Source organism: Rhea americana, unplaced genomic scaffold, assembly GCF_003343005.1.
Source record: "Rhea americana isolate MKP2758 unplaced genomic scaffold, rheAme1 scaffold_82, whole genome shotgun sequence".
Lineage (NCBI taxonomy): Eukaryota > Metazoa > Chordata > Aves > Rheiformes > Rheidae > Rhea > Rhea americana.
Window position 1 is genome coordinate 2,713,387 of NW_028187001.1, and position 20,702 is coordinate 2,734,088.

A 20,702-nucleotide genomic window follows, 5' to 3' on the forward strand; every position below is an offset into this window, starting at 1 on the left:
CAGCAGGGGCCACCATGTCCCAAATTCCTCCACAGATGTTGGACGCCCCAAAATCTACCTGGGTAACATTTTGGAGGAGAAAAACAGGGGAAAACCAGCAAACCCAACCATTTTCTGACAGTGTGAATTCTTTTCTTCCTTTTCAGGTGAGGAAATAGAGAATTGTGAAAACTCAAAGGAAGCACTCACGGCAAAGCAGGTTCACCCCAGAGAGGACGCGTGTTTGGAGAGGGAGGGTCAATCAGGCCGGGCTTTACAAGGGCGCTCATGGGAAGGACCTTGTGCTGGCTCTGTGGGGGGCTGCCGGGGCTTGGAGCTGCTCTCAGAGCCCTAGACCAAAGAGTCAAGCACAGACCTTCCCTCYCCGAGCTTGTCTAAGCCCTGATTTTGGATCCCCACTTGCCCTTTGGCCTCCACAGCATGCCATGGTGATGATTTCCATGATTTAACATCCGAGATCAGAAACACCATCTCCCAYATGACTAAAGCAATGAATTGTCCATATTTTGCAGATGTCTGCCCATAAATATCAGTAAGCTTTTGTAGTAGGCTTCAGCTTTATCATCAAGTGCAGTATAAAGCAATGTTTTACTCGAGAAAACCTTCAGTTTGCAGGGTGGGCATTTACATTACAGCATCAGGGCCACAACACAYGTCAATAACAGGACGGGGCGGTGGTACAGGCACGCACCTAGACATCCAAGTCACAGCTATATTTCACCAAATACTATTTTAAAAGAATCCCTTATATCACTACTTGTGAAAGSAAACACTGAGCATAATACAGCTCCTTGCTATTCTCCGGGGGGGAGGGGGGATCAGTGCTTAAACTAAGTCATTGCCAGGGAGCCGATGAAGCTGCGTGAAACAACAGAGCTGCCACAATCTAACGAAGCCTTTGCTGCATTTCCAGCGCGTCAGCGGTGCTGACATGGGAGAAGAAGGACCAGGAGCTTGAGGAAAACCAACAGCGATGCTTTAAACATCTTCCTGGCCTCCAAGAGGGCTCGGCAAGCGTGCGGTCGCGCGGCGGTGGCCCACGGCAGGCGCCCGGCGAGGCCAGCTCGCCTGCACCGGCGCCGGCGCCTGCGGTTCAGGCGCACTTGCCCAGGCACTCGAGCAGCTCCATGCGGATGGCGATGCGCACGTGCCAGCCCAGCGGGATGAGCCGGATGAAGCGGGCCACGATGGGGGGACGCAGCAGGTTCTGGACGGAGGACGAGCGGTCCGAGTTGCCGTAGAAAACCTGGCAGGAGACACGGGTGAGGGGGCTGCGGGGGCACCCCGTGCTGGGGAAGGGGGAAATCCTGGGAAGGGGGCTGCAAGGAGGCACCAGTCTGGGATGCGGGCGCAGAGCGGAGGAGGAGGAYGGCCACTGCAACTCCCCCGCCCCGCCGCCACCAAGAGCAGCACCAAGACAGCTTTCATCGCTGCGTCTGGGTTTTCTGAGTGAGTGGGTCACCTTCTCCCCACTTTTCTCTATTTTTTCCAGCTAGACCAGCCTTACRTGCATTGATTTAGCTCTCACTGGCCTTCCTGCAGCAGGGGTCGGGCTCCCAGCCCTGACAACACAGAGAAGAGCGCAGGGAAGGGGCTTGCGGCTTCCCCCGCCRCTTTCCTGGCAACGGTGCCCTACTTCCCGCTACGACTTTCACCACCCGCTGTTGGGTGAAAGCTCGGCGCCACCGAGCGCGCTGCCCGGGGCCGAAACGCCAAGTCCACTGACCCGGTTGTTGCCAGTCTGGTCCTTGTAGTAAACCCAGTTGAGGTTTTCGTCGGTGCGGTACTGCACGCTGTACTTGGTCATCCACTCGTCGGCGTCGCAGCGCCCTTGCGTCAGGATGCCYGAGATCACCTTCACCTCCTTGAGGTCGATCTGCAGCCACTGCCCGTTGTCCTGGTACTTGGAGAGCCAGGCGCACCTGGGGAGGTGGGGGGTGACACCGCCGTCCCCACCACCGCCAGCTGAAACACCCCCGGCCGCCCCGACTTACCCGAAGCCCTGCCCGTTGAGGCGGGCCTTGTTGGCGGTCCAGGAGGAGTACCAGCCTGTGTACTGCTCCGGGTTGGAGCAGCTTATCTGCTCGGGGGTGACGGCGCCAGACTCAAAGCCCAGGGGCTTGTGGTAGGGGCACTCTAGGGTGCGAAGGAAAACATGAGCTAGCAGCTTGCTAGAGGGGGAACGTGTGGCTTTCATTTCTTGGTCACGTTGGCGCGGCTTCGGTTCGAATGCTGTGGACGCTGAAGCTCCCACTTCCCATGGGCGCCCGTGAGAGCTGCCAGCGGCCTGGGCACAGCCTCCTCTGCCAGAGGCTCAGGGACCCCCTGTGAGTCTTTCACCTTCAGATCCTGCTGCCCCCTTCTAGAGCTGACCCTTGTGGATGAAAATACGGCAGCGGACGTGGCTGTCCCCACGACACCGGCCACATGCTGGCCTCCGCGGCTTGCCTGCTGGCCTGTACCTGCTCCAGGCTGGGGGACCTGGGGGCACTAAGTGCTCACCAGACCTCATGGTCTCTCCAAAGGGGCAAAAAAGCTGCTGCTCATGCTCAGTTGGAGGTCTCGCCCCCGCGTTTCAACACCAAAACAGGGAAGCGGTGGAGACCAAGCATGTTGCCAACCATCCAGGCAAGACATGGCCCAGCCTGGACTCTCTGCACGCAGACCCAGGCACAAGTCACGAACCCTCCTAGAAAAGCCTCGATGGCCACCAAGTCTGGTGGCTCCAGCCCACAACCTTCTCTGCACTTCAAAGCCTTCAGGCAGGAGGAAAAAAAAACATCTTGGCACTGCAGTTATTGCATTTTCTCCTCCCTGCTGCACACAGTGGTTTCCCTCTCCTAGGGGCCCTGCCCTGGGTGGAGGGTGCCCAGTGGGGTGGTCGGTGTCTCCTCAGCTGATGCCGCGAGGCCGTCAGCCCACGCGCAGGCATCTCATTAACGCACCTTGCTCAGTCAATACCTCATTAATGTATTTTTTCCCCCCGAAAACACACAGCTGCCGTCACGGCTCCCTCCGGGCTTGGAAAATATCAAACCCAGCAAGTCGAACAGCAGCTGGAAGTACAGGCTGCCTGAAACCCCTGCGCGCACAGCCTGGATGTCGCCCTTCATATGACATTAAAGCCAAAAAAAGAAAAAAATCCAAAAGAAAGGGCCGGCTGCCCCGATCGCAGCGCCCTGGACAGGTCGCCCGAGCTGCCGGCCGCAGCCCTGCGAGTTGGCCTAGGCACGCGGGAAGCGTCAGAGCGATGTCCAGGCGCTGCCAGCATTGCTGAGGGGTTGGACAGCAGGCGGTGGCTCCGGCAGGGCGAGGGCTGGAGCCTCCTGCCGCGGGGAGGGCAGGGGAAGCTGGGGGAGCCCCCGGGCGGATGGGCCCCCCGAAGGGAGCAGGGCGCACGGGGCAAAGCTCCCAGCGGGCACGGGCTGGGCTGGATGGGGGGCAGAGAGCTCAGCCAGGACCGCGCGAAAGCCTCTCTGCACGTGCCAGCTGCGCGGTGCCGCCGGAGAGCAGCCCTCAGAGCTAACGCGAGCGTGGGACAGAAGCAAGGGCCTCTGCGGGACGTACAAATCCCTCTTCTCAACAGCGCCAAAATGCTGCCCGGGCCGGTCACTCGGCACCAGACAGGGCTCCTGTCTCAGCACRCAACGCTGCAAGGCAGGGTGCAACGAAAGGAAAGCTGTCGCATGCCGCGGTGCAAACGTTGCTAGAAGAGAATTAGCCCCTCACCTGGCATGCACTYTAAGGTGTTGGTCCCACTGGACCACACTGAGTTAGGACCTCCTTGGCAATCGCATTTGCAAGCCTTGCTGTGCCACAGCTCCAGTCTCTCATCCTACAGGAAAGCAAGAAAAAAAAAGACCAACATAGTCATCAAAAATAGTGACATGACGCTAAAGCCGAGTCCAGAAGACTGGCAAGGCCRGCACGAAACGCAGCAGGGCTCCACCTGCGAGTGAGGTTCGGAGAGCCCCGCATAGCCCCTCGAGCCGCCCCAAGGGCRGGATCCAAGCCCGGCTGGATGAGCCCCCTGCCCACGCGCGCCAGCGGCATCTCCACCGAACAGCACCGCCTTGCTGGCTTGGCCCTGCTTCCTTCCTGCGACCTGCAGGGAAATGCGGCAGCGCCGCAGGCTCCGGGCAGCTCTTCCGGGGCCTCCTGGCATTTAAACACCAGCCAAATAAATCGGACAGACTTACCTCACCGGGGGACAGCGGCAGCACTGCTGGAAAGGCAGCCAGGCATGGAAGGAAGAACAGAAAGAGAGATGAGAAATGAAAACGCTGCCAACAAGCACCTGGAAACGCAACGAATACTTATTCCTTTACTGGGTATGAAGGAATCGGGGAAGGGCTAATGAATCTAATATGCTAAAAGGTAAAATTAAAACTTGTAGCCACTGTGTATGCCTGTGTCAGTGCTGTTCCCCTACCGCGGTTTCTTCTTAATCRCTTTGATGTCTCCTCTCTCCAATCAAACAAGCCTGAAACGTCCCGAGAAAAAACCCGTGCTGGCTCCCGATGCCAACATGTTCCAACTTATTTTGCTCCTTTTGTTCCTTTTCTCCCCACTTCCTTCCTTACAGCTTTCCATTTGCCCATAAAACTTGGGAGCTAATGAACCGCAAGGGCGAAATCCCAGCCTTGATCCAACAGCAAATTGCTATCAACTTCAGGGGAGTTACGAGGTGCCTGTCATGAGGTGAATCCCTCTGAACGAGATAGAGGAAAACGAAACATAAATGGGTCTTTCCGAATGACACACACAGCTCCTTTTTCTCTGTTCTCTAGAGAAGACTAGTTGTTGTGGCCACAAAGCAAGAAGTGCTATTTTTGCAACATCTGACCTGCTTTATTGCCTGCCTGTCCCTGAATAATGGCTTTTTCATAAGCCCTTTCCTTGATTAAAGGTCTCTTCCATTTCCCAATGAAGTCAAAAGCAGATTAATAGTACTAATAGCATTTGGGCTGGACTCTCACCGAACAGTGCCCAGACAATTATGAAATTAAAAAAAATCATGTAACTGATAACTCATCAACACAATTTACATGTCAAACATGAAGTTTCCAAAACCTGCAGTAAACTTGCAAGCCACYGAGGACTAAGCTGTAGAGCAGGTAAGTAACTTGAGTGCAGGCGTCATAAGAAAACTGCAATCTTTAAGCAGAGATTTAGTGAATAGGAAAAGAGGCTCTTTTTACCAAACGAATTTGACTCTGAATTATTCACTGAAATCTAGTTATAATTTATTCACTCATGCACTGTTCTATTGCTGAGTCTAGCAAGGTCCAACTAATGCTGGTAATTTACAGCTTACATTTGTACAGCAAGTTTCATCTCAAAAGATTCACAAATGCTGTGCAATTATAATCAGCTGAAACATAAACTATGTACACAGATCTGATTATTACTGAAATGCAACTGCTCCTAGAATTTGACATTTGGCTTTAATGTATCAAGGATCGGAAAGAAAGACCACAATAAAGATTATGATAAAGAATTGCAAAAATTCATTTCTTTAACATGGAGATGTTCTCCTTTGCTTCCATTTTCCACAGCAGCATTTCTGGCATCTACAATTTTCCGCATTAACCTGAGACATCATCCCTCAACAGAAGAGATAAATGCTAGTCTACAATAAAAAGATRTATCTTTTAGTCAGGCACAAGAGAAGGGCAGGAGAGCATCAAGACCCCGTTGAATCCAGTAGGAAAACATCAGCTGTAAGAAGCAATAGCATTTGGCTGAGCACAGCATCAGGAAAAAAAACCCAGAACGAAGGACACACCTTTGGGTCTGGCCTTTGGGAAAGCCCTGGCTCAGGACCACATGCAGTCCAGTGCTTTACCTTTCTCAACACAGCTGCTACGTACCCAAGCCCTGCAATTGCGTTACGCAGCAAGAGCATCAAAGCGAAGGTACGATCTCTAGGTCGCGTAGTGTGCTACCGCTTATCAGCTGCATTGTGCAATACCAGGCAGAACAGGCTAGCTTAAAATAGCACGAGGGCGATTTAAGCTAACACACTCCCTGAGGTCAGATTTAAATGATGCAGATCAGGCTCTTCCCACTTACCGAAACTGCATCCCCTGCAAGCAATGCAGCGTGCCTCCTGCCTGCTTGATCCTCAGCTTAATATCACAAATATTCTGAACGCATAGATGAAGTCATTAGCAATTTTTAACTGAATTATGCTGACATGAGCCCTGRTTAGGTGGACTCAGCCCGCCGTGCTAAAATCAGGGGCAGTCAGATGATGTCTGCTCTAGGAAATAAAATGGAGTGTGATCCCTCCTCCTGGTGCAGAAGATAAGCARCGTGTTCCTGCTAATCCAAGAGGAAGGGCTGAAGCAGTCCGTAGGTTTGAACAGCACAAGTGTGGGGTGTTTCCAAACAATCCTAGGCTAAACCCAAACACAGATGGGGCCAATATGTGTACCCACAGCAAAGTAATTACTGTCCAGCTCTGCAGGGTCACAGGTGTGTTGATGAAGTTAGATAGTCTTGATTTGTTCAGTCTTCAGACATTCAACATTCAAGATGTGCATTTGCTAAAATGTTTTTTCRTCTCTTTATTTCTACTTCTAAAATACTGATATTTTGTGGAAAAAAAATCTTTCAGAATTGCTTCTTGTTTTCCTTCCTGTGGTTAAAGGTACTTTGGCCTAGGATTGACCTCACCAGTAAGTGGAGGCATACAGAGGTGAAAGCAAAGTTGGTAGCACCTCTCCATCTGAATACTGGCTTGGTTCCCATGCAGCATCCAAGGGGATGGGGACATGAATTACCAGGCTGATGTGGAGATCCTGTTTTTGATACATGGTGACCTTGTAAGTGGAAATCTCAACTCCCTCCCTAGTATTGGAGAAGACAAGATCAGAACTGGGCACTTCAGTGACAGATGCTGGAAGCCCAATGGCTGTGAATGAAATGAAAGGAGAAAAAAAAAAAAAAAGTTTCATCTAGGTAGGTGGACAGCAGCACCTACTCAAACAAAGAGGTATAAACTCTCCTATTCYGGCCACATGGCATTGCTTGGATGGCTGCACTGCAGCCAGCAATGACCTGATCTTGAGCTACAAGAGCTGCTGGGCTTTCAGAGCTTATCAACCCAGAGAAATTACTGCAAAACAAGCAAGAGCGTAAATTCAAAGCACAAAAGACAGTCTTAAATGCAGCTATTCTGTGTGACTGGGGAAGCCCTGAGACATTTAAGTGGCACAAATGCAGCATCGGGGCAGGGGGCGCAGACTTGTGTCTTGAGGGCTTCTACCATCACTGCATGGCTCGCTGCTATACGTGTTTGAAGTAGGAGACCTAACATTGCTTATATGAGCWAAAAGAGGTTAAATACAAAGGGCTTACTTTAGTAAGCGGCTTGGCCAGCTGACTGGCCTGGCAGGAGCCACAGCCTTTGGCTCAGGGAGCACCACCAGCCTGCACAGTGATAGCTGGAGGAGGATGTGCAAAGTGGGCCTGGACACCGGCTGTCCCAGCATTACTGCTCAGCTCCCAGGGCTACACAGAAAGACTCAACACTCCTCCATCCATGAAGAAAGCCCCTGGCAGAGGAACAGACTTTCCTTTGGGCAGCTGGCAATACACTAAAACAGCAGCTTTGAATGGACCAAACATCCAACCTGGGCAGCACAGCTTGATGACCCCTTGCTGGCATCAGGAAATGAGAGGAAAGTGGGAAAGACGCCCTTGACTGTAGTTGGCTAGAAAAAGTATTAACGATATATTGGTGTGTTTACAGCTGCGATGGGCCATGTCCTATAAAGGAAATGAAGAGGAAAGCTGGCTGCCAATAGTCTAAAAATGTGATGGCCAGCGTGCTTTTATAGTGAGCGTGTTTGCCTTCAAGGAAGGTTACAAAGATAATTGGTAATTGTAGGTCAGATAGAACAAATTACTGCAATTCATGGGAGAGTCATAGATCTTGCCTGGCTGCTGGGGGCTGTTGTTTTAAAAGTAGAGAATGGAAAAAAAAAAAAAAAAAAAAAAAAAAAAAAAGAGCCTCATTTACAGCCCCTGTACTGCCCCAGGACATTCAGCAAACCATCAGTTCAGTGAAATCAAGTATTATCTGCACGTGTTCATGAGAGATGGTTACATACAGCATGTGCCTTTCCTGTCCTATCCCACCCTGCAACGTGGGGCATCCCAAGCACCGGCGTGCACGAAGGCCACACCACAGCATGGCGTTTGGGCATTGGTGTTCAGGCAACCACCACGGGATGATTTTGTGGTTGTCAAGGCAGATTTTAGGCCTAATACGCATTGCTCAGCGATCATTGCAGGAAATCCTGTTGCTTCATATGAGGTTTTCTGGCTCCTGCACTTTGCAAAAGCCCAGGTGAGGAACTCTACAACATGCACAGGTAGTTGCAGAGGAAACACTTATGCATTTCAATAAACATTGAAGGCAGCCGCCCAGCTGGAAACAACGGGAATTCAAGTCAAGTCAGGTAGAGGCAAGATAAACCATCATGCAATGAAATATTGGCTTTGTAATGACAGAAGCAGATAATTGCATGTCTCCAAACATCTCTAATAATTAAAAATGTGACTAAACAAGAGAAAGAAAGAAGGCAGATAAGTGGGGTCAGGAAGTAATATTGCCAGAGGTTGACAACGTTTCAAGAGGGTCACCTGTGAGAAAACATATTTAAATTTCCCACCCATAGGTCTGCAACAGCAGGGCCTTCTTTCTAGAACAGCTAGAATGAAGGACAGGTCTACAGGCATGAGAAACTACACTATAAAATAAAGTGGACAAATAAAATATAACACAGAATTAATGTCAATCACTTGATTTACTGGAAAAAGTTCACATAAACACAGTCATTGCAGGCAAAGCACGTGGAAAACATCCTGATTTTGTTTATTGGCTTTGTACTTTAGGTGGCCTAGATGCGTGCACTAGCCTGAAAATAGCTAATTTTAACCTCTCCTCATCTTACAGAGCTCAGAGGGATGACCAAAGTTATTTTCTCTCTGCTTCACCTCTGTCCCTAATGCAACTCGTTCCCAGTGCACGGYTCCCAGCACTGCTCGCCAGGACAGGACCGCAGCCCAGGGGGCCTCTGCATGCCAAGAGAAAGGGCTCTGTATTCCTTGGATCAAAGCCRCAAAACGTATATAGAAAAAAAAATAATAATAATCCAGCCCTTGCAGCAGCTGAGACGCACTTGTTCTGCAAAGCGTCGCGAGCCCTGGCGGAGCAACGGGGCGCGGGCACGTCCCACCCGACGTGCCCACAGCACGCGCGTGCCCACCCAAAGCTCGGGCTGCTCTCCTCCACCGTCTGGGCCGAGGGCCAGCAGCTGCTCCGGCTCTCGGAGCAGGCGCCTGCCTCGTGCACCRTATGCTGCTGCTTCGGAGGCGTCCCCCGCGAACGCGCGCCCGGCCGAGGCGAGGGGGGCTGGGGGCGCCCCGCTAAGCCGCTCGTTCTGCTAAAGGAAATCGCTAAGGAGCTTATTAGGGGATCACCGCACGTGGCTTAGAGGACTGACCTGACAGCACCTTCTCGATGGCGGAGGAGGTAGTGCTGGGGGGGGATCTGGACAAAGGCTCGCTGCTCGCCCTTTGTGCAGAAGAGCACGCGTGGACAATGCAGCAGAGACAAGAAAACCATTAAATTAAGGAAATAAATGAAATACTAAATGGGCGATACCTGGAAAGCGATCCCGCACGCAATTTTTCACCGCAGGCTCTCTGAAAATACCCTGACGTGTGGGTGTCTTAAAATTAAGCTGTTTCTGGGATTCACRGCAAGGTATAAATTCATTCCAAGGACTAATAACAATTATGCTACCAACAGGGAAAAAAAGCTGGCTCAAAACTCAGTTCGGAGAAGCTGAGGCACTAACAACCTTCCATGTGAGACTAAGGACAGCAGAGCGAGAACGTACRAGAGCAAGGCACAAATGTTTGATGGATGACAAAAAGGAAGACCTGCTATTTAATTAGCTAGAGCGGGGTACGGCTAATCATAATAGGATGAAACTGAGATGTGGCTCTTCTAGGACCACTTTCCTATTCACTAAATTTGACAGACCAAAATAATCAACGGAAATAGAGCAGCGCTTAAAAAACTAGACAAAGCAAAACACTGAGAATTCAACATCCGTGGAGGGAAAAGCTGGACTGTCTGCTAAGTCTTTCCCACACTGTGATAGATCATATTCTATTTATACGTTAAGGTTGGTAGATATTACTTAGCACTCAGCATGAGTAACCTCAGCCTCGTTTAAGATAATAGGAGCTTTGCTATTGACTTTGATGAAGTCAAATGTTCAAACACAACTCAGGAAATGATCTTCTTGCTCCACAGTTGGGTTAATTAAAATGGAAGGAGACTGTGACCCTGAATTTTCTAGCTTCTTCTAGCTCCTGCTTATCTGCTATCATTGTGGCTCTTAAAASTAAACTTGAGAAAGCCTGAAAACTGGTAAACACTTTTCCTATTTTCTTGACTTACAGTTGCTTTTTATTCTTAAAGCGCCTTTGGAAATCTTTTCCAGGACAAAATACCTGAAAGAGTCTTTAAGAAAAAGCAAGTCTGAATCGGCATAAATACAGTGCCTTGCTGTTAGGGAAAATGACCAGTTTTTGATTAATCAAGAGCTTTGATTAATGAAGGACCCGTCTTTCATGCTATACTGTACCTCATTTTTCAAATCAGCATTATTATTTACTCACTGCCTCAGCTKCACTACAATTTTCCTTGCAAACTCATATTTTGACAAATTATACGGCAATTTTTTTACACTGCAATTACTTYGTGAAATAGAGTTGTACTACTGAATATTCATAGAGCTGTAAGAATGCTGCTCGCTCACGTACATAAATCACCCATCTCCAGAGCTTTTCCGCTCCTCAAGTCACTACGCGTCCGTGGGAAGGCAGGGAAGGCGCTCGCTCTTCTCCTGYGCCGGTGGCACAGCAAGGGAGTCTGGACGACAGCGGGAACGCGAGGAGGGACATCCAAAAGTGCCTCTCAGGAGGCCAAGCGCATACCTGTGTGCCAGAAAAGAAGAGACAGCAGGACGCTTTCCACCTGGAACCGCATCTCGCCCTTCCTCTTTCAGGAACAGCTAGCTCGTGTGCTGCTCCGCTTTCTGGGAAGGCATGAGATTAACTTAAGCATTGCCTAAGCACCTTATTCTCCCCTCTTCTTACGATTTTACCAGCTACCCTCAAGCCAGCCACGCAGTTACCAGTGTCAAGCTCCATCCTAGACGATGCATCCGGGGTAGCAGCCTCTAAAAGCTAAAAAGCAGGTACTAACGTACTGAATAGGAACGTGAGTGCGGATATGGATATACATCCACATGAACGTGGATATTCCTCCCTAGAAACCACACGTATCACCCTCCCGCCCCCACACAAAGGCTACTTAATCTAATGCTTCTGAAGTATTGCACGCGGTCTGTTGTATGCAGTATGTACTAATATCTCCCACCCCAATTATTTACTTTTACACCCTCAATGCCTTTCCTAATAATTGCTAAGTATAGAAATCAGCACCGGCCATGCTGGTCTTTCAGCCAGCTAATTGCAAAGGGCTGGGAACTGCAATTACTTGCAGTTAATATAGGAATAGCACATTTGGGTTGTTTATTTGCTGAGCTGTAAAAATCTCAAACCAAAATAAATAAATAAATAAATAAACCTCCCTTCCCTAACAGTTCTACTTATTGTACTATCAACCAACTTACATCAAAGATGATGATAAATTTGGTTTTAAAATGACCGAAGGATTCGAGACGCTCGGTTCCACMCTTGACCAAATAGAGGTTGGTTTAAGGTAAGAAATGCAGTAGCTCAGAGACAGCGCGCYGTGCCAAAGACTGGCTCACACCATGAGGAGAAATCTTAAAAGCARAGTCTCTGCACAAAACAGCGTGCAGCTCAGGCCCTCTGTGTCTAACGCTGTTCGTTTTAATAGCCCCAAACAGCAAAACCCTGCTGCCGCAGCAGACGGCGTTGCGAAGGGAATCACGCAGTCTGCTCCTAGCAGGCAAACACATACTTACTTTCAGGTGTAGCAGGCAGAAAATATTTTAAAGCCAGCACATGAATAGCGCCAGAAAGGACTACATTTACCCTTGGTGGGAATTAAAAAAAAAAAAAAAAAAGATCAAAATGAACCTGTCATCGATAACGCGGCAAAACTGCACCCGGTATAAACAGCCCTAAATAGGACAATCTGATTATAACCAAATTGCTAAATAAAACAGGGTCAGGAACTGCCTGGGCAGGTTTGCTGTCTCCTGCATTTGGCCGCTGGGCCCAGCTGGTGTCCCCTCGGCCAGGAGATATTTGTGTTTGCCTTTGCGGCCCTCGGATATTATGGTGTTTTTTTTTCTTTCCTCGAAGTGTCTGAAATAACCCGAAGTCCACCTTGCAGCAGAGGGAGATTGCTAAAAATGAACCGAGCACGGATGCCCGGAGGCTGGTGCTCCAGTCTGCACTTTGYTTTATCAACAAATACGCAGTCAACACCTCCTACAGGCTTGCGTATGCAAAATGAGATGACGTGCTATACAATATATACCAGACACAAGAAAATATATATTATATATCATATATGCACTATTTTATTTTTATATATATATATATATATATTTCCTCCATTTGTGTCGATGATGTTTGCAGAAAAGGGGTGGGGAGGAAGAAAAGAGCAAGCGCTGCAGTGACGCCGGCGCGTGATTTATGCTCGTGCACTTAGGGAAACGCGCTCTTGCGCAGGTCCCCTGGAAAGCAGAGACCCCTGCGCTTCTGTCGTGGGCTCTCGGCCCCGAGCGTGCGACCCTCGCAGGCGGATGCTTTGCAAACCAAACTGCTTCTCTTGCCCCCTCCGCCCACCCCCCGCCACACACACCCGTCTCTTCTCTCACCCCCCCCGTGCCGGTCCTGGGGTTTATTTATGTGCTTATAAGCTTGTTCATGGCGGAGGGGGGGGAAACCAAGCAGCGATGAGAAGCCAGGGGGAAAGATGAGAGCGGGACAGGAAGAAAGGAGGAAAAAAGGGGAGGAAAAAAGAGAAGGAAAAAAAACTTCCTGGCGTTGGTTCCACTGGGGCTCGAACCCAGGACCTTCTGCGTGTAAAGCAGACGTGATAACCACTACACTATGGAACCGCCACGCAAACCTATTTTCGCTGCGCTGCCTCTATGCACAGGCCGCTCGGGGCCCGGGGAGTTTGGCGAGGGGGGGGGATCCTCCTCCGCGGCCCCGCCCACGCCGCGCGGACACGGCCGGCCGCGGCGGGTGGGGGAGGCTGGCGGGGCGGGGCGGCCGTTGGGCGCGCGCCGGGAGCCGTTGAGCGCGCTCGGGGAGCCGTTGGGCGCGCGCGGCGCCCCTGCGGGCTTGGGGCAGGTTCTGTGGGAGGGCGGGGCGGTGCCCCGCGGCTGCAGCGGCCGGGCTTCTTCTTACTTTTTTTTTTTCTTTAATTACGGATTAATTTAAAATACGGTAATTAAAAATTTATTATCTTGATGCGTTTTCTGGTCCTCAGCTACAGAGGAGCAGTGAAAGGGGTAAATCACTTTAATAGCTTTCATGCTATGGGGAACCACAGGTAAGGTTTTTCTGCATTTGTAGGCATGCCTCAGTGTGTTAGGGCCTTTCAGCTGGCAGCCTTGCAGCCAGGTCTGCCCACAAAACACGGCCAAGAGACCCAGGTAATCAGCCTGGAGGGCAGGGGCCCTGTTACGGCAGCATCACGCTGCATGCGGTGGGTAGCGTGAGCGCTCCTTTCCTGTGCATGTGGTGTGTGGTACAGCTTTGCGTCCAGCTCATGCACTCCCAATGTCATTGCCATCCAGCCCCTTTCAGAAACGGCTGGCAAGCCTTATTGTGTGTCCTGCTGCTCCTTTGATTTGTGAGGCTGTGCTGTTCTTGAAAATAAGCAGGGAGCAGAGGTTGTCAAGCTGCTGTGTTGCATTTCAGTACGTGGCAGGTTGACCAAGCTGTGAGAAGGGCAGGCCGGGCTCCATGAGAGCTGCATCAACCACCCTGCAGTTCCTGGGGAAATGTGGCTGCGTGGATTTGTTGTAAATCAAGTCATGGGAACGTGCTATACTGCTTGCTGGAGAGCATTTTAGCACTCTTTCAGTGGGGGAGGAAGATGTGGATGATTTTCTTGGTACAGAAGACAGTGTTTTAAATAGCATACCGAGAAAGAATTTTGTCAGTGTCACTAATGCCCTTGAGGAAGCTGTTGCGTGGTGCGTAATGGATCTGCGAAAGTTATGATTTATCCCCTCAGACACAGTGTGGCACATACTAATGAGTGTTTTCAAAAATGGAGCATGGAAACAAGAACATTTGTTTTCAAAAAGCTCTCTTGAGACCATTAAGGACCCTACATGCATGTAAAGCCTGTATGTGCATGAACCGCCCAATTACAATGGTTCGAGTGATGGCTAAACCAAGAGGAACGTGGATTTGGATGTGCTAAGTGCATGGATGGTGTCAGCCATCCAGCCAGCTGAACGTCAGCAGCAGGCTAAGAGTCAGGAGCTTCCCGATGAAGGTCTGTCAGCAGCTTCTCTCCCAGATTATGTAACTCAGTCGGCAGAGGGCTCCCAGTGCTTGCGTTGAGGAGTTCCTTGTTACCTCATTGCCCAACCAGTGTTCTCCCTGTCTCAATTATTTCATTTAATATTGTAGCTTTGCATATGCATGCCTTTGCTGTGAAGCTCCATCTGTGGGTGTCATGAATAATGCTCTTTGTGCGACTAAATTTTTGAAAATAATATMTTTTCTTACATGTTCATATAGCATAATAAGGCCTAAGTGTTTGTAGCTGTGTCTTTGCTAATGGGAAATTCATTGATTTTTACTCACAGAAGTGAAGAAAATTATTTTCTTGAATTTTTCTGACCTTCTCCCACCATATATATGATGACTACACTTACTAGCTGGTAGTTCACAATCCTTTAAAAAAATAGACAAAATTCCTTTGAGATACTGCTCATTAGTGCTATAAATTGCTAGCATCTCTATAGGCCCTGAGTAGTGCAGATTGTGTTACTAGACACTGTTTTTCACGGTAATCTGAAATCACCTGATAATTTGGGAATTTTTCTGTTTTTTTTTAATTTGTTCTAATTTTTACAGAAGGTATGCCAATGTTTTCATAGTGTTCTGGTCTAGCTTCTTGGCCTTCAGCAGTTTCAAGGCCCTACAGCTGCCTTTTCTGGCCCACATTTCAGATTTTGTGTTCTCTTTGCTGAGGATGCTAATGTTGACATCTTTATCATCTTCTCACCTAGAATTGTCCATTTGGGGGGAGAAATTTCTTTTCCTGTTCATCCAAGTTAACCTTCTCCTTCAGATTTGTGCGAACACGTTTCTGAGCTCTCACTGACGTGAGACAGAGTTTAATATGAAAAAAAGCCCAGATAAAATTGTTCTAGCCATTTATTTCTCTCATTTTCTTTTCTTTCTGTTTGTGACTGGATATGCAGGTCTCTCAGTAAGGAATTTGGYCCCTGGCTAGTATTTTAAATATGTTGTTGGGTCATACAGAAATACTTTCCTGAACTTAGATAGGGTAAGAGGAGAGGAATCGTGGTCAGAGCTCAGAAGGAACATATTCATTTTAACTATGATCATCTTTGGTCTTTCTAAAAAAATACCAGTTACATCACTTTGCAGTGCGTGCTTCTGAGAAATAAGCCTGAAGCAGAATTTGAATTATGTATGTGGAATGCCAGCATGGAGGCTCGGTTAGGAGTTTAATGTTTCCAAAATATTCCAAACAGAATATGCACTCTTATTTCAAGAAGGACTGTTTAGAAAGGGATATCCCAGTTCCTGCACTAGCAACATAACTGTTTGTTTGTTTTCGTGGTGCTAGACTGCTCAACAGCATGTTGTCGGAACTGTGTTGCCTCCTGTCTGTTGCAGCTGCTGGCACTTGGTGAAATTCTTTTCAGCATCCTAAGTGTGCATGTGATGCACAGCTGCTGGGCAAATGCATGTGGTATGCGTGGCCACAGTGCTGGGACTGCTATGTTTTCTTTGCCCTATGCAGACAGGAGGATGGTTTCTTTAGGTACAGCGTATGTCCTTGCCTATAGACAGGAAGGTTAATTTGGAAAGCGCATTTGTTCATGTTTCCGCAAGTTGCATGTTACCGTGATCCCCATCCGTAACTGGAGAGGTGGCTCAGGCCAGCAAGACTGACTCTATCAGACTGCTTGGTCACATCAGACCAGTGAGACAGAGGATGAACAACTTCTCTGAATAACAGGAGAAAACATAGGGTGGAGATTTGTATCCTACGGAATCRAACAGCTAAGGATTTGATCCTTCCCCTACTGATCTTGGATGAAGCAATTCTCATGGATTTCTTGGCAGATGGAACAAATCTTATGGCATCTCATTATGCAGAAATCTTGGTAAATGCCAAAATAGGTGAATTTATCAGACGCAGTAAATGCTTTTTAACATTTAGCATTTATCTCCAGAGTGCAGCGGAAAGAGGTTATAATGTGTTTTTGCTTGTGTGCATTTTGGCAGAAYACTGTGATCATACATAAATGATTAGCTACTGTAACTCTGATCAGGGAAGGTGCATCCTGCCAGAAGAACAAACATCAAAACTTTTCTGGGTTATGCAGAATTATCATCCCCACTATGTATTTTATTTACTACCTATTTTCATAGAAGAGAAATAGCTTTAAAAATGTAACTGAGATTTTAAAACCTCAGAGAGCTGGCTGAGTCAGTCAAACCAGTACATACGCACAGTGCATTCTGCTGTGGTGGCTTGGCTCTTTAAAATAAATTTACACATTTGAAAATGTACCCACTGTGTCACAGTAGGGGAACTTGTCTGTCTGTCCCATAATAACGACCCAATGACTGTGTCTGAGTGCCTTCACAGGGAGTGCATACCGCATGTGGCCGTGGTAGAACTGTCATCAGACTGATAGCAAAAGTATCCTGAAAATACATGTTACAGTATTATTAGACCTTTGGGGCAAGAGGGTGGGGATCTTGCTCTTTCTCTCTCTCCTGATAAATCTTTTGTTTTCTATCTGGTCTGATTTCCCTGAAGGAACAGGACCTGTCCTTGGGGAACTCCGTCATGTGCAGTGCAAGGCAGCACTGTGATCCTAGTCTCATGCTCATCCATGTGAGGCTTCCTGCCYACAACAGTGTGCCATATAACCCCTAGCCACCTTTAGACCTCCATCTTCCCCCAGTGACCCCATGAATGTGGCTGCTGCACTCTCTCCCATTGCATTGCACGGAGGGCAGGCAAGCAGGGTGGGTGTAAGGATGGATGAGAGGTCAGGGTGGGGGAATGGGATGACTGATGCTCAGGTCTGAGGTCAGGACTGTATCGGTGGTACTGGAATACCATCCATGTACTGACGCTTAATATTCTTGAGCTGTTTACTATTACATATTATACCATGCTATCAATATATTGCCCCATGTAAGAAGTGGCCAGTTCTTTTGGGGCTGTCAGGCTCACATCAGGCAATAACAAATTGCCTTGGGTTTGACAGTTCTGCCTTTTTCTAGGCACCCATGAAGGGACTGAGGGTCCACTAGTGGTGAGGAGATGTCAGATGTGCTGGCCCCTGCTACCAGACGTCAGGGTTTGATTTCAAAGCGTGCACATCCCTGATCCCTATCCAGTAGTCACACAGGGAACAGATGGACTGAGTTCACTAAATCCCAGTCACACATCCATGGGGAGAAGATGTGCATGCGCATGAAGAAATAAAATATATAAGTGTTGTAACCATAACATTTGGGTGCTTCATACTTGACTGGATATGGTAAGTGTTACAGAGAACATTCACAATACTAACATACAGATACAATGGCTTTGGGCAAAATCAGCTGCCACTCTTTCTTTCCTCAGTTTCATAGCCATGCCAGTCACGCCAGATATCCGCATACCTGAACAGTCCCTATGGTTTTATCCTGCAAACTAGATCTACTAAAATGCAAATCATTGTCTCATCGCAGCAGCAAGGCCATTCCTCTTGAAAGATCATGTGACTTGAGATGTGAAGCAGATAACTTCAGCCTGTCCCTTTCTCTGCCTGAGATTCAGGCAGCATGTTGACAAAACAGCTCTGTAGCTGCACACGTACCGTGCAGCTGTAAAGCTGCAGCCATGAGCTTTCACATCAGGCTGGACGATGAAAATGGCTTTTTCCACTGACTGCTTTTGAAAAGCAAGGATCAAGAAATTTCCTCTCAGGAAGCTATCTAAGTACATGGAGAGCAACCGTATTGCAGTTCGTGAGCTCCAGAGCCCCAGAGAAAATTAGAGCACCTGTTCTGCAGATCTGCACCCCTCACTGTGCAGCTCTGGTTTCAAAAAAAAAAAGGACTGCTTTATCTTTTTAAAAAATCTTCTAAAGATATGGGAAAATCTCTGCATTGCTGAAGCATAAAAAAACCAGGTAATTTCTTTGGGTGGGGTATAGTTTTTCTTTCCTAGCTCACTTATAAAAAGCAAATTGCCTGCCTCCGAACTTTGTGAGGTGAATGACAGATGTATGTGGTGCAATTGATGATTTTGCCTTGATAGAAATCAATGTGCTTCAAGCTATAATGTCTGACCTAGACTGAATCAATTATACAGAACATCAGAGTACAGATGAGGTCAAGTTGTGACTATTGTATTTCATATAATTTTTTTAAGGAAAAAGCGGAGTTTTGTGATGATAAACCTGAAACTGATTATGATGCTTAACTTAAACTTTATTAAAAACAATATAAAATTCAACTGAGGTATGAATTTCATTTTTAAATTGGCTCAGGTTTCAACACATTTTAGTCCTTTCTGGAGCCTTGCTTTTTATCTACTTCCCCCCCTACAAATAAGGAGAATTAAATATGGTGTCATGAAGAGTTTGCTCAGTAACTGCAGGATGGTGGAAAATTCAGAATTCTTGTTTCCCCAAGGTACTGAGATCTGATATTGATCTTACTACAGCCTTTCCCTATTGATTGYTGGCTCAAACACTGATATCTATCAACACAGCCATTGCTAGAAATGATTCCATCAATTCTATATTGAGCTTAACCTCCTTTTTCTGAGCAGGCTGAAGAAATTATCTATTACTTTAATATTCTGATGAATATATTGAAACAGAAACGGCTTTCTCATTTCTTTCTTTCATGTGTGTAATCACTGAAAGTCACTTAATAGAAATGTCACTTTGTCCCACGGTTCAAACTAGCAGAAACCTAAACACTTACTGGTTTGCCTGCGCTTGGTGTTCCCGTATCAGCCCTTGGTAGACCAAATTCAGCACTGGTGTCAAAATTAGAGCTCTTGTATTTCATCGTCAGGGTCTCTTTCACTCCCTCAACTGACTGTGGCTACAACAGCCTACTTTCTGCAGAGTGGATCATTTAGCTGATGAATGTCTTTAACTCATCTCTAGATTCCAAGCCTTGACAATCCCTGGCAACTAGATTGTTCTGAAGCGTTGCCTCTCTACCTCTGCTCACTTGCCTGTTGTGTTCTAATGCCCGGGTTCTCCTCTCCAGCATATTTTGCTCTTTCTTGCTTGATTCCCTCAGCAGTGTGTAGAAGAGAATCCATCATAAACCTATGTTATAGCATGTGTTTCCCCATTTTCTGCAGTCCTCATAGCCAAAGAAAGTAATTCCAAGTCAAGTCTATGAAAATTAAATGGAAAATTAAAAAATGAATAGCAAGAAGACATCAAAACAAAGCCTCTGGCATTGGAAGGATCCATCCATTGATCTATCCTATCTTTATGGAAAAAATTGTCCCCATCTCACAACCACTCCAACCACATATCCATTCTAACAGATGCTGTGGGAGGAGGTCATAACTACCTGATTGCAAATATGGTTGAGAAGGGGGCTAGAAGGGAAAGGAGGCATGTTAAAACAACTTGCAAGGGACAGAATAATTGTGGAAATCCCATCCAAACAAAAATAAAAACTTTCACTCTTTGTTTTATCAAAGGTAAGAAACAAACGGAACGAGGCGAGAATGGTAAGTTAAAGCCTAGTAGCTCTTTTCTGTATGACTTCCATATCTGCAGGCTTGACCTAGCTTACACTTTTCTGCCAGTAGCACAGCTCATCTAATTTTTAAAAAATAYTCTGTGCTTGAAAGGATGGCTCTGTGCCCAAAGGACCTGCAGCCTAATTTCATTAAAAGCCAACTATAAATCTTTACAAGATTTCCATTTATTCCTGAGGCAGCCCAGTCTTTATGTGACTGATAAACGGAAAGCATGATTGATTTTGGGCAGCACCTATTAAATCCAGATCAAATGGTACTTGTTCATCATTTCTGTAAATCAGGCTCTTGACAGCTCAGGTCTTGAGACCTAAGTTTCTGAATACTTGCGGCAGGTTAGGCTTCAATGACTCCTATCCAGAAAAAGAACAGCATATGCTATTCCTACTTAGTTTGGTGCATGTCTTTTGGCATTGTTGGAATGATGTTTTATTTTGTGTCACTGAATGGGCTGTGTACTCAGTGCCTATCCATCACAAAATTTCCTTTTTGCTGAATTGAGAGAAATACAGCAATTTCTGAGAGTTATTTCTGCAAATGGGACTGGTCACTGGCTTGTAGATACTGAATTATTACCTGTTTTTAAATGAACATGACAGTTTTCTCTTAAATCAGTGGTCTAGTAGCCAGAATGCTAACACAGCAT

General features: G+C 47.5%; 1 protein-coding gene and 1 non-coding gene across 3 annotated transcripts; both read right to left on the reverse strand.

Annotated features, from left to right (window-relative positions):
- Positions 1-1,093: 1,093 nt before the first annotated feature.
- RS1 (retinoschisin 1) lies at positions 1,094-11,092 on the reverse strand. Of its 2 annotated transcripts, XM_085323127.1 has the most exons (7): positions 11,026-11,092; positions 7,026-7,034; positions 4,200-4,225; positions 3,730-3,835; positions 1,995-2,136; positions 1,727-1,922; positions 1,094-1,246 (listed from the first exon to the last, which is right to left on the reverse strand). In XM_085323127.1, exons 1-7 carry the CDS (start codon positions 11,075-11,077, stop codon positions 1,094-1,096), a joined length of 684 nt encoding a protein of 227 aa, XP_085179253.1. In that variant the 5' UTR covers positions 11,078-11,092. The 2 variants fall into 2 exon arrangements, with proteins under 2 accessions (XP_085179253.1, XP_085179252.1); XM_085323126.1 differs by lacking the exon at positions 7,026-7,034.
- Positions 11,093-13,078: 1,986 nt separating this feature from the next.
- TRNAV-UAC (transfer RNA valine (anticodon UAC)) lies at positions 13,079-13,151 on the reverse strand. Its single transcript has one exon. It is a non-coding gene; the product is annotated as a tRNA-Val (tRNA).
- Positions 13,152-20,702: the final 7,551 nt, after the last annotated feature.